This window comes from Leptodactylus fuscus, chromosome 3 (genome assembly GCF_031893055.1).
Source record: "Leptodactylus fuscus isolate aLepFus1 chromosome 3, aLepFus1.hap2, whole genome shotgun sequence".
NCBI lineage: Eukaryota > Metazoa > Chordata > Amphibia > Anura > Leptodactylidae > Leptodactylus > Leptodactylus fuscus.
The window spans coordinates 7,470,102-7,484,140 of record NC_134267.1 but is presented as its reverse complement, the minus strand read 5'-3'; the positions used below and the strand labels follow the sequence as shown (position 1 = coordinate 7,484,140).

The following is a 14,039-nucleotide window of genomic DNA, read 5'->3' as shown; positions in this document are numbered from 1 at the left end:
TTCGAACCCAGGACCCCAGCGCTGTAAGGCAACAGAGCGAACCGCTGAGCCACCATGCTGGTTAAATATCTGAAGACAATTTAATACTGTAAGATTTTAACCTCTAATACCTCAGTCAGCCCCTTCGGTTACTAGATTCAATTATTTTGGTTACTATTTGTAAGGAAACAGACACCGATAGATAACACAACCACAGGCTACCGGAATCGGGATTCCTCTAACCAGGGCCGACATGGTCCATTCCGATCAGTAAGGTACATGAGCAAACTGGTAATGGCCGAGCGGAACTCTCACACGATTGACCTGCGCCAACACAGGACCACAAGAGACATAAGCCAGACAAACGAGACGAAGGTTCATGTAAGAAACGTGCTTAAACCATCCACAATACTAACAACTCGCGTGGGCTTAAGAAAACAAATCCATGGCTACTTTTAGAAACATGACAAAAGTGAAGAGTGTTTGCGTGCGAGACTACGGAAGGTGAGAAGCGTCTCCGCGTTTTGTGCTGCGGCCCCCGGTCGTGCTCCGATTATCACAACATGGCGTTATGCAAAACAGTTATTTGGTTGCCGATGTCCTCAGCTGCCCTGACAATAAAGCGCAGAGACGAGAAGTGGTGCAATAGAAAACCGCACAAAGCACCGACCTAGGACTTCACAGATAAACAGCCGACAACCAGAGCACAAAGCAGAAGTGCACTCAGCGTCAAATAAACCAAACAATAAAAACAAAGAATGAAAGTTGTTGAATCGTCGTCTTCACTGAAGTTATCATCGTTCTAACTACATGGATGACATATATATAATAGAGTATTAACATGCTGGGCAAGACAGAGAGCAAACCTGGCCAGTGATACTGACAGCAGGAAAGGAAAGCGTAGGAGAAGCTGAGCTGTGTGATATATAGGGTTATAGGATAGAGGACAGAGGCTGATCTGTGTGATATATAGGGGTATATGATAGAGGAGAGAAGCTGAGCTGTGTGATATATAGGGGTATATGATAGAGGAGAGAAGCTGAGCTGTGATATATAGGGGTATATGATAGAGGAGAGAAGCTGAGCTGTGTGATATATAGGGTTATATGATAGAGGAGAGAAGCTGAGCTCAGTGATATATAGGGTTATATATTAGAGGAGAGAAGCTGAGATGTGTGATATATAGGGTTATAGGATAGAGGAGAGAAGCTGAGCTGTGTGATATATAGAGTTATAGGATAGAGGGAGAGAAGCTGAGCTGTGTGATATATAGGGTTATATGATAGAGGAGAGAAGCTGAGCTCTGTGATATACAGTTAGGGCCAGAAATATTTGGACAGTGACACAATTTTCGCGAGTTGGGCTCTGCATGCCACCACATTGGTTTTGAAATGAAACCTCTACAACAGAATTCAAGTGCAGATTGTAACGTTTAATTTGAAGGGTTGAACAAAAATATCTGAGAAAATGTAGGAATTGTACACATTTCTTTACAAACACTCCACATTTTAGGAGCTCAAAAGTAATTGGACAAATAAACATAACCCAAACAAAATATATTTTATTTTCAATATTTTGTTGCGAATCCTTTGGAGGCAATCACTGCCTTAAGTCTGGAACCCATGGACATCACCAAACGCTGGGTTTCCTCCTTCTTAATGCTTTGCCAGGCCTTTACAGCCGCAGCCTTCAGGTCTTGCTTGTTTGTGGGTCTTTCCGCCTTAAGTCTGGATTTGAGCAAGTGAAATGCATGCTCAATTGGGTTAAGATCTGGTGATTGACTTGGCCATTGCAGAATGTTCCACTTTTTTGCACTCATGAACTCCTGAGTAGCTTTGGCTGGATGCTTGGGGTCATTGTCAATCTGTACTATGAAGCGCCGTCCGGTCAACTTGGCAGCATTTGGCTGAATCTGGGCTGAAAGTATATCCCGGTACACTTCAGAATTCATCCGGCTACTCTTGTCTGCTGTTATGGCATCAATAAACACAAGTGACCCAGTGCCGTCATTGAAAGCCATGCATGCCCATGCCATCACGTTGCCTCCACCATGTTTTACAGAGGATGTGGTGTGCCTTGGATCATGTGCCGTTCCCTTTCTTCTCCAAACTTTTTTCTTCCCATCATTCTGGTACAGGTTGATCTTTGTCTCATCTGTCCATAGAATACTTTTCCAGAACTGAGCTGGCTTCTTGAGGTGTTTTTCAGCAAATTTAACTCTGGCCTGTCTATTTTTGGAATTGATGAATGGTTTGCATCTAGATGTGAACCCTTTGTATTTACTTTCATGGAGTCTTCTCTTTACTGTTGACTTAGAGACAGATACACCTACTTCACTGAGAGTGTTCTGGACTTCAGTTGATGTTGTGAACGGGTTCTTCTTGACCAAAGAAAGTATGCGGCGATCATCCACCACTGTTGTCATCCGTGGACGCCCAGGCCTTTTTGAGTTCCCAAGCTCACCAGTCAATTCCTTTTTTCTTAGAATGTACCTGACTGTTGATTTTGCTACTCCAAGCATGTCTGCTATCTCTCTGATGGATTTTTTCTTTTTTTTCAGCCTCAGCATGTTCTGCTTCACCTCAATTGAGAGTTCCTTTGAGCGCATGTTGTCTGGTCACAGCAACAGCTTCGAAATGCAAAACCACACACCTGGAATCAACCCCAGACCTTTTATCTACTTCATTGATTACAGGATTACGAGGGAGACGCCTTCAGAGTTAATTGCAGCCCTTAGAGTCCATTGTCCAATTACTTTTGGTCCCTTGAAAAAGAGGAGGCTATGCATTACAGAGCTATGATTCCTAAACCCTTTCTCCGATTTGGATGTGGAAACGCTCATATTGCAGCTGGGAGTGTGCACTTTCAGCCCATATTATATATATAATTGTATTTCTGAACATGTTTTAGTAAACAGCTAAAATAACAAAACTTGTGTCACTGTCCAAATATTTCTGGCCCTAACTGTATAGGGGTATATGATAGAGGAGAGAAGCTGAGCTGTGTGATATATAGGTGTATATGATAGAGGAGAGAAGCTGAGCTGTGTGATATATAGGTTATATGATAGAGGAGAGAAGCTGAGCTGTGTGATATATAGGGGTATATGATAGAGGAGAGAAGCTGAGCTGTGTGATATATAGGGTTATATGATAGAGGAGAGAAGCTGAGCTATGTGATATATAGGGTTATAGGATAGAGGAGAGAAGCTGAGCTGTGTGATATATAGGGTTATATGATAGAGGAGAGAAGCTGAGCTGTGTGATATATAGGGTTATATGATAGAGGAGAGAAGCTGAGCTGTGTGATATATAGGGTTATATGATAGAGGAGAGAAGCTGAGCTGTGTGATATATAGGGTTATATGATAGAGGAGAGAAGCTGAGCTGTGTGATATATAGGGTTATATGATAGAGGAGAGAAGCTGAGCTGTGTGATATATAGGGGTATAGGATAGAGGAGAGAAGCTGAGCTGTGTGATATATAGGGTTATATGATAGAGGAGAGAAGCTGAGCTGTGTGATATATAGGGGTATAGGATAGAGGAGAGAAGCTGAGCTGTGTGATATATAGGACTATATGATTGGATCAGGATTCGTCAGTCTTCTAGGAGAAGAGTCCAGACCACACAGGATGACGGACAGATCTCTTTATATCAGTTTGGACACAGACGCTTGTCAATCACTACATGTCGGTGGGGTAATCTGCACTCTGTCCCTCCGAGGAGTCCTGTTAGGTTTTAGGCTAGGGCATATACAAAGCAAAGTGAAGACTGAACAGACACTGCAACATTGTATCTACCGGATGATAACAGAGTTGCGTTGTGACATATGACATTATGTGACTGTAACACAACAAATGCAAAAAATAAATCCCCAACTCTGTTGGATTTTTGGCCACAGGTGCTGAGTGGAAGTACAGCCCGTGCGCCTGGTACAATAGGCCTTCGATTTGGTTTATTCCAGTCAAGTCACAAGTCTAAAATAGGCAACAGCAAGTCGCAAACAAACCGCGCAAATGTTTTTTGTCACACAACACCCTATGCCGTGTAGTCAGATTTTTACTCTGAGCCTCTCTTCCTTTATCTTCTCCTGCTCTCACACAGGACAGTTCGCTTTATATCGCACATCCGACCCGGTAACCTTTATCTATTGTAATACATTGCACCAAAAATGATAACAGTGAATTTTCAAAGCCCCCCCAAGGACCCCCCTCGTCTATAGGTCCTACTAGTACATTTGGGTAACATAAAAGGGGCCCCATCAGGATCCCCCCCCCAAACTCTGAGCTGACCATGTAAATATGACAACACAACCGCAACTACAAGCGCACACTGTGTAGTCTGACCCTGTAACCGTACTTCCATTACTCCCACAACAGTGGACGGCACGCTGGCTCAGTGGTTAGCACTGCAGCGCTGGAGTTCTGGGTTCGAATCCAACATCTGCGAGGAGTTTGTATGTTCTCCCTGTGTTTGTGTGGGTTCTCTTCCACACTCCAAAGACATACTGATTGGCTGTGAAATTTATTTTATTTTTTCCCCCTTTTTGATTTTGTAAGGCAGCCCTTTTCCAAAGATCCCTCTGACTTGAGGTTATTCAGGATTTGAGGAAATTGACAAAAATTAGAGATGTTAAATCTGACATTAAAAGATGGATATAAGAATAGCTCCACTGAAATGAAGAGGGGCCAACTTTTTTTTTTTTTTTAATGTAGATTGTGAGCCCCCTATAGGGATATATGATATAGGGATCACAGTGTACATTTTGTGAGCCCCCTATAGGGATATATGATATAGGGATCACAGTGTACATTTTTCTTCCTATCAGTTTGTCTTTGTAGAATGGGATGAAATCCACTCAAACATGGGGAGAACATACAAACTCCTTGCAGATGTTGTTCCTGGTGGGATTCGAACCCAGGACTCCAGCGCTGCAAGGCTGCAGTGCTAACCACTGAGCCACCGTGCCACCCCAAAACGGGGCCAACTTATTAAAGGGATCCTATCATACAAATACATTAATTTTTTTTTACACGTCGGACTAGCCTTAAAGGGGTTGTCCCATCACAAGGATCCTATCTATACTGCTGGTTAATGTGGATGTAAGACTTTTCCTAAATACATTGCTTCAGCAAAACTGCTTTGTTTGTCCACTATATTACTTTATTCAATTCTTTGTTGACACAGCCCTGACTTTTCTGCTCAAAAGTCAAGTGATGTATCTGCTGCTCTCAGGGGGGAGGGAGGAGGGGCTAAGTGCAGGGAGCCAGCCTGTGTATCTAGCTATTCCTGTGTCTGCACCATGTGACCTAGCTTCCTGCTCTCAGATAGAGGAGAGGAGCTGCTTTCATTTCTGAACTCGTCTTCTGTTCTCCCAGTTATCAGGCTAGCTAACTCAATTGTGTTCACTATGGCAGAGACAGGCAGTCTCTGTATGTAACACAGAGTTGCTCCTGCCTGTACTTCATAGTCCAATATTGAGGACCTTTGATGACATCACAGGCCCTTCAGCTGCCCCATAGGATCACGCTATGTGGTGGGCAGAACTACACGCTAATTTGGGGTGGAGCTAAACGGCAGGTTGCATGTGAAACCCCGCCCACCAAATGACGCAAGAAACCAGGAAGAAAGAAGATTTTACAGCAGTGAAGACTGGTGAGTATTAGAGATGAGCGAGTACTGTTGGGATCAGCCGATCCGAACAGCACGCACGCATTGAAATGAATGGACGTAGCCGGCACGCGGGGGGGTTAAGCGGCCGGCTGGCGTCAAAGCGGAAGTACCAGGTGCTTCCATTCATTTCAATGCGTGCATGCTGTTCGGATCAGCTGATCCGAACAGTACTCGCTCATCTCTAGTGAGTATTCGATGTGGGAATACCCCTTTAAAGGGATTCTACCATTGAAGTGAATTTTTTTGGCGATCACACGTCGGAATAGTCTTTAGAAAGGCTATTCGTCTCTTACCTTTAGACGTGGTCTCCGTTGCGCTGTTCCTTAGAAATACAGTTTTTTACCGGTATGCAAATTAGTTCTCTCGCAGTGATGGAGGTGGGCACCAGCACTGAAAATGCGATGAGAGCGTCCCCACTGCTACTCGAGACCACGCTCCAGCGACGCCTCTATCTTCGGCCGGAGCCTCCCCTTCTTTCATCGTCTTCCTTCTGCGTCACCTCCGACGCCTGCACAGTTGGCTCTGCCAGTGAGACACTAGTAGAGCCGAGTGCGCATGCCGATCGGCGGCCATTTTTGGGAGGCCGCTCTTGTAGTTCAATACAGGAGCGCTTCGCAAAAATGGCCGCCGGCCAGCATGCGCACTCTGCTCTGCTGGTGTCTCACTCCAGCCGAAGATAGAGGCGTCGCTGGAGCGTGTTCTCGAATAGCAGTGGGGACGCCCCCATCGCATTTTCAGCACTGGGGCCCGTCCCCATCGCTGCAAGAGAACTAATTTGCATACAGGTAAAAACTTTCTAAAGGCTATTCCGACGTGTGATCGCCAAAATAATTCATTTCAATGGTAGAATCCCATTAAGAAAGGCTTATTCGTCTCCTACCTTTCGTTGTCTTCTCCGTGCCACCACTCCGTAGGAATCCCGGTTGTTCTCGGTATGTAAATGAGTTCTCTCACAGCACTGGGGGCGTCCCCAATGCTGCCAGAGAAATCTCTCCAGCGCCGCCTCCATCTTCATCAGGAACATCCGCTTCATCCAGCGTAGATTTCAGACTTCTAGGCCTCGGGCCGAGCAGATGGCGCATGCCCACAGGCCAGGAGAAAATGGCCGCTTACATGGTGTTAGAAGTGGCCATTGTCAAGAGGATGAAGAGGACGTTCCTGACGAAGATAGAGGCGGCACTGGAGAGAGTTCTCTGGCAGCATTGGGGACGCCCCCTGTGCTGTTTGAGCGCTGGGGCCCTCCCCCAGTGCTGTGAGAGAACTCTGTTACATACCGACAAGAGCCGGGATTCCTATGGAATAGCGGCACGGAGAAGACAACGAAAGGTAGGAGAAGAATAGCCTTTCTTAAGGCTATTCCGAGGTGTTACTAAGAAAAGAAATATATTTGTATGATAGGATCCCTTTAAGAATGACAATGTACAGCAGACTTCCTAAGTGACCTGACTGGAGATGTATAAAGTGGTTGTGTAGCTTTCCATTTGTCTTCTGGATCAACATTGCAGGACAGACTCATTTCTTAAAGGGGACATGTCACCAAAAATGTCCTATTTTTACACCAAGTTTGAGAAGCACATTAAGAATTTTTGATTATTTTATTTTTGATTTTCTAGGTCACTAGATTTACTTATTAAAAAATAAATGTAAAAAATTCAGCATTCCGCCGATTCCGTGGATCAGAATAGGAAAGCCGCAACGAAATGTCGATGCCCCGCACTGCAATTCTGTCACGGAAATCTCACAGCTGAACATGGGAGAACTTTCTCTCAGCTTTCAACTTTCTCAGCCTCACACTTGCTAATTCTGCCGGGTTTTCATTGCAGCAGTGTCCTCATTTACGTCACAAACAAGACAAAGGATCACAATAGAAGATAACATCTCTAAAGACAACACACATTATGACCCGTCACTAATTCATTACTGACAATAGAGGAGGTCACAGCTTATTCGCCCCTCCCCCCTGTGCACAGCAGGCCTAGAAAAAACTCAGACCTCAATGAGTCAGCGCCAGACTACTGCTGTCTATGGCCATGACTATAGGTCAGGATCTGAGGATAGCCCAAAATAACCGGGACCACTCCTAATGCACTAAGGCCATGTTCAGATAACAAAAACGGAAGAACATCTTGCGGCCGACTTCCTCCTCTCTAGGTTTCCGCCACAGCTTTTACCTGCCAATGAGGCCTGAGTGTCTCGCAATGCAGGTTCTAGAGTTGACAGAATTTGCAGCGATACAGCAGGAAGCTTAATGTTTCTACGTCCTGCTCCGACCTCTGCCTCCCACTGAATAGAAGGCGAAGATTCCGCGCGGAATTTGAAGCAAAATCAGCGCCAAATTCCTCCATGTGAACAGGTCCTTACAGTTCTATCACCAGCGCCATACTAAGTACATACTGAAGATATGCCAGGGGGTACTTAAAGGTGTCCTAAGAGGGAATCCTGTCACTTGGCTCTTATCTTATTTCCCCAATGTGGGACTATTAAAGGATTATCTTATCCACTGGGGTCCCATAGAGTACATTCATCTTTATTAGACTGAAAGCCAGATACAGCGCCAGTCTATTGAGATGGGGGAACCATCAGACCACCAGTCAAGATCAGACCTCCAACCCCAATAAGATTAAATATTAGGACAATCCTTTTAAGGACTCTAAGTACGACACTACTGTATGTGTTCTCTCATGACACGCACACTCGGCCTGACTCACTGTTATTTGCTGTCTCAACACAACACCTCCAAATCTCCATGACATTTGCATCCATAAACTGTATTTAGCATTGAGGAATTTCAATAGGAAGCGACTGGCAGGAGCGCGTTATTGTAGGATGACTCAAGGAGTCATTAGGTCACATGGACCGAGCTGTCATCTGAAACATCTTGGCAGGTAAACAATATGCAAATGCTCGGACGCGAGTCAGCGGACTATGGAGATTGGACGGGAATCTTGGAATAATCTCAACCGGTTCAACACAGATTAGATCATCAATAGTAAAAGTCATGGACAGCAGGCGGCCAAATACAGCAACTCTAAAGAGGAAGGCTGCGTATTTAGCATCCATGGTGGAATTTACCATCTTCTGCGCCAGTTCTCTGGTGTTACTGGACAATGGGCCATCTTTGGCGCAATGTCCTTTCAGAGAACTTTCTGCAGCAGAATGAGCCTGCAATGTGCAGGGGGCTCTTAGTAACCCCATCCACATGGTGAGTACTTTGTAGTTATGGTGCAGCACTGCTCGGAGTCACTTACGGTACTTGCACACGTTCATGATTTGTAGGCAAAAAATTTGCAACGAAATCTGCCTGTATATACATGGAAATCCGTACCAACTGGTGTGGACCTTGGTGTTGATCTTCATACATGCACGTGCAGATTTTGAAGCCAAGGTAAGACTTGCAACAGATGTCAAAATCCGCATTGTGCACATGAAGCAGAATTCCTCATTGACTTTAATGCTTATGATTTATGGCACAAATTTACTGCATTGAAATCTGCACGTAATCCTGAACGTGTGCATGTACCCGCAGGGGTCCATTTACACCAGGTTTTTAACTTCCGTTTAGCAAATCTTTTTAACGGATACAGAAAACGGAGGCAAAGAGCTAGCACAGAGTCAATAAAAGTCTAAAAAGAATGCAATCGAATTGCCGTCCATTTCTATTTGCCAGATAGAAGTTATAGAAGCAGATGGTCAGCCGTGTTTAGGATCCATTTTTTGCATCCGTTACACAGACCAGCTAAAAATGGCGAAAAAAGCCCTTTACAAATGACTAGATGATCTTGCGTAACTAAAAAGCGTCCAATGTCTCCCAAAATGCAAGAGTCATGGGAAAGCTGGGTGACTACTGTTGTGGGAGGGGAGATGCTACAGTGGTAGATACACAACTTCTCCAGAAAAAGAAACTGGAATTAGTTGCATTTAAAGGGAACCAGTGAGGCAGTTACTTTTCCAGCGCTCACCTTTCCGTTGTTGCCTCTGTAACGGTTTCGTTGCAGCAAATAGAAGTTATAATGGTATAACTGGAACCCACGGAGATCAGCAGCACAGAGATTCTCACTGCACTGCTGTAGAAACTGTAGGTGCCGCGGCACTCTCCTAGTCTTCAGATGTAAGAGCTGCACTGCCTTAGTATGACTGATCTGCTGGGGTGCCAGGATAGGCCATCAATTGTACAAAGTGGATAACGCCTGAGGTGCTGCCCATCGGGGCTACCTGAGGATCATCTGCATAACATGACTTTTTTAGAATGGTTATAACTCCGGGTTTTGGCCTCAGTTTTGTGACATAATTCTAATATACTACCCTGGATACAACAGCTGCAGGTGGGGGTCCTACAATAACCTGACAGGTTCCCTTTAAAGGCATAACTTGTTGTCCATTTACTTTTGTAGGAATTTTGGAATCTTTAAAAATTTCAATTCCAACTTTCTGTCATCCTAAGGACTTATTGATGGGAAAAAACAAAGGAGATGGAGTTTAGAGAAATAAAGGATGCAGAATGGGTCAGTGGTCAGCACAGTCGCCCCGGGCTGGGATCTTGGGTTCTCCCCAAGTTTGGTGGGTTTCCTACGGGTACTCCAGCACTGTATAAGCAAAAGAAAGAAAATAGCAGAAAGAACAGGTTTCATATACAGGTGTAGCAGAGGTAAGAGGTCGTCCAGGAATCACAGATTTCTGGTGGGTGAAAGTGAAAAAAATAAAAAATGAGGCAGTCACCTGTCCCCAATGCTCCGGTGTGCTGCACCCCCTGCAGTGCTGCCCTGTTGAAGTCTATGGGGCAGCTTTGCAGTACCTACTACTTTCTGTGGCTCACAGGAAAGGACCCGGGACGACACCAATATCGCTGGGACAGTTTTTGGGGGTCCCTCTCACAGTTCCCAGCCTCCTGCCAGAGATCTGGAATTCCTGGACAACCCCTTTAACCCAAACTTTTGCAACTGGTTAAACTGCAACACGATATCTTATCACAGAAGACGACACAATCCAATCCAGCCATTGAAAAAATCTTTTTCCAATGACTTTTCATTGTTCGATGTCTTCTTCTGTGATAAGATAAAGGTTAACCAATTGCAGACATCAAGGGGTTTATCCGGTTTCTAAGATTCGTGGCCTAGGTACTGCAGCGCTGCCAACTGAAGTCTATGGAGTACTTACACTTGCTTCTACAATTTGTATGGTGAGTGGTCACTATGGCTCTCCCCCCGCTGTCTTGTCTAGAGGACCCCTGAGATTGAATATTCTTGACCTATTCCTGTCTTACTTTGTTTTTTATTGGTGTATTTTGGACCTTGTTGTGTCTTAAAATCTTGCAATAAAACTTTGAATTGAAAAAAAAATAAAAAAAAAATAGTGTTGACCTATCAAACCGTATACCCCTTTAGCTCTGCTTGTCTGTATGTATATATGTATACTACTTTGTACAATGGGTGTGGTAGTACCTAAATTCTCAAATGTAGCAAGTGGGGTACCCCCGACTAATTCGATTAAAAACCCAATTGAATTAGTCGGGGTACCCCACTTGCTACATCTGTATATTATACTACTAAACCTCTCCAAAAGACCGTCCCCAAAGGCGCCACTTTTGACGAAAATTTTGGTTGCTCGTTCAAAAAGGTTCCAAATGTAAAAGAAAAAAAAAAAAATTGCAAGCCGAGTATAAAATACATAGATGCCTTGTAAATATGGACAATATCAGAGAGATTTACATCAGTATCACAGGTCTTACCCTCTCTACATAACAAAGGAATCCCATCCCGTACCTCTTCCTAAAATGTGTTCCCCCCCAATGTGCTACTGTTCCCTTGACACCACCTGCAATGGTCCTGTCACAAGGCTCTGCCGCCTCTACTCTTTAGTATAAGATAGACCTACATGACACTACTTGTGAGGGTCACCCATGAAAAGGGAATCCCTGGGGGGCAACATGGTGGCTCAGTGGTTAGCACTGCAGCCTTGCAGTGCTGGAGTCCTGGGTTCAAATCTCACCAGGAACATCATCTGCAAGGAGTTTGTATGTTCTCCCCGTGTTTGTGCGGATTTCCTCCCATTCTACAAAGACATACTGATAGGGAACCCCCTGGGTTACGAAACATATGATCAGGAACCTTTCAATGACAGACACTGTGCCAGAATACAAAGGGATCCCAATATAAAATTTTGGCTAAAGCTTCCGGCAGACACAAACTTGGCGCAGATAGCAAATGTCCCGACATGACCTTGTAGGAGTGATCACCTGTACCTGCACCACAGGAGATGTCTTCCCAAAAAGGCTACAAAATCTATTGTTTACAGGTAATTCATATGGAAACACATCAGGATCATCCCAAAAACAAAGGAAAACGTTTAGGGATGTCTAAGACACTCAATCCACATCTGGTTCTGTTATCATAGGCCCGCTGACGGGTACAGGCCCTTGGAATATGTTCATACTAACAAAACATCATAAAAATCTATGGCAAGGAAACAGATAGGCGCGTGGATCAGCCCCATTCAAAGCTTACTATTGTCCGCCACGAAGCACAAGGACCCGTAGCATCAAGTGACAGGTACACAATGCAAAATGTCACAATTTGTGCACAATCCCCAGAGTATGTTCACACTACCCAAATGTCTGACAAGAAGCAGATTGGCCCACACAATGCAGGTTATCAGCCATGATTCTTGCACAAGGACCCATAACCACAAGTGACAAATCCATAAAACCTGGCACTGGTTGGTACAAGCCCCCGGAGTACCGGAACGTCCAAAAAATCCACGGCAAGGAAACGAAAGCGCACACGGATTAGATCCAGTGAACGCTTGCCATTGTCCACCACGATTTTTGCACAAGGACCCGTAGCCACAAGTGACAAAGCCACAACGCAGAATCCCATAAAATTTGGCAGTGGCTGGTACAAAGCCCACATTACCCAAACGGATCCGCACACGACGGAGCCTCATTTAACGACTGCCATTACCTCATTGTGCGCAAAGCTCACGACCACCAATGAAAAAGCCACAAATTTTGGCACAAACTAGGCACCGAAATCTATGATAAAACAATATTGCGTGAACAACCCCCAATTGGCGCGGCTCCCGGCTTAACCCATACCATGCCGCCATCAAAGTCCATTGTGTCAGAACAATGGACACCCCATAGTCAACGGTGGCCAATCCGGCTTCGGTCTATCGTGGGTCCGCAATACGTATGACATCATCAGCGACCACTTACGACACCAAGAACGATGACATCAGTCAGAAATTGTATTTCGTCCGTATCGTAGTGCGATTATCGCCATAAGAAATAGGTTACGGCTACAAATGGCGGCCGGGGGGATAATGGGGGGCCATGTAGGGGGTGATTGTCCTGGGGTCACCTAGGCAGGGGGTGCAGGTGCCGGCACTCAGCTCATTGTGTGCGGCCCTTTGTATGCCTGTCTGCCTGGGACGTGGACGCTGTTGCTAGTCACACGCTTGTGGTTACTGGGCCGCGGTGTCGAGCAGACAAAGCGCGGCCTGAGGCCCAGCACAAGCCACGCACTTTCCTGGCAGCGCCCCCCGAGGCTGCGGAGGGAGTAGGCCCGGAGCTGACGGTGCGGCCTGGGACTGAGCCTGTAATCCACCCCCTCCTCCCCCACCACAGGCAGCAGCAGCATCCCCTCCCCCGTCCTCCTCCTCCCCCCGCCGCCCCCGTCTCTTACCCCGCTCCCCGGCGTTGTTTCTCTCCGGCTGCACCGGGCGCGGCCTCGACACTCGCCTGGGTCTTCTGTTCGCTGCTCTGACCGAGTTCATTTGCTGACTGTCGGGGGGAGGAGGGCCGGGCTCCTGGCTGCTCTCAGAGCTGGGCTCGCCCCTGGACTTCGGTTGCGGAGTGAGAGAGCTGCGGTTGCTTCACAGTCCGGCCGCCGTCGCTGCTTGTGTTCGTCGGCTCCTCCTCACTGTCCACAATCCCCCTCCCCGTCACTCCGGTGTCTGGAGCTCTCACAGGAGCCCCGAAAAAATCCCCTCCCGTAAGCCCCGTCTGTCCGCGGCAGGAGGAGCCATTGACACCGCCAGAGACACAGTCACACAGCTGAAGGGGAGGGAAAGACGCGCAGTCACAAGCCTGCCCCTATCTCGGCCAATCACAGCCCTCGACACGGCGCGCTGACAGGCCTGCCGCCAATCACAGCCCTCGAGGCAAAGCGCAACCTTCTCTACAGCCAATGACAGGCGGCGTCTCTCTCTCGCACTCACACACACAGAGCCGAGCCGCTGAAGGAAGATGGTGGCCGGGGTGGAGTTGTGCTGGAAGCTCGCTCACACACAACAGGGACGGCGCTGTGTATTTATAGCCGCTGCCCTCAGTGCTGTAGCCCGGTGGTGGTGCAGGCTGTGGCCTGTACACGGTGCAGCACTGACCCCCCCC

At 46.4% G+C, this 14,039-nt stretch overlaps 1 protein-coding gene across 2 annotated transcripts in view; it reads right to left on the bottom strand.

Moving 5' to 3' along the window:
- Positions 1-13,693, bottom strand: part of FBXO11 (F-box protein 11) — a 59,021-nt gene extending 45,328 nt beyond the window's left edge. For both annotated transcript variants that reach the window (XM_075267019.1, XM_075267020.1), the window contains exon 1: positions 13,333-13,693. In XM_075267019.1, coding sequence (XP_075123120.1) covers positions 13,333-13,423 — 91 coding nt within the window. In that variant the 5' untranslated portion in view covers positions 13,424-13,693. The remainder of the gene's footprint in view (positions 1-13,332) is intronic.
- Positions 13,694-14,039: the final 346 nt, after the last annotated feature.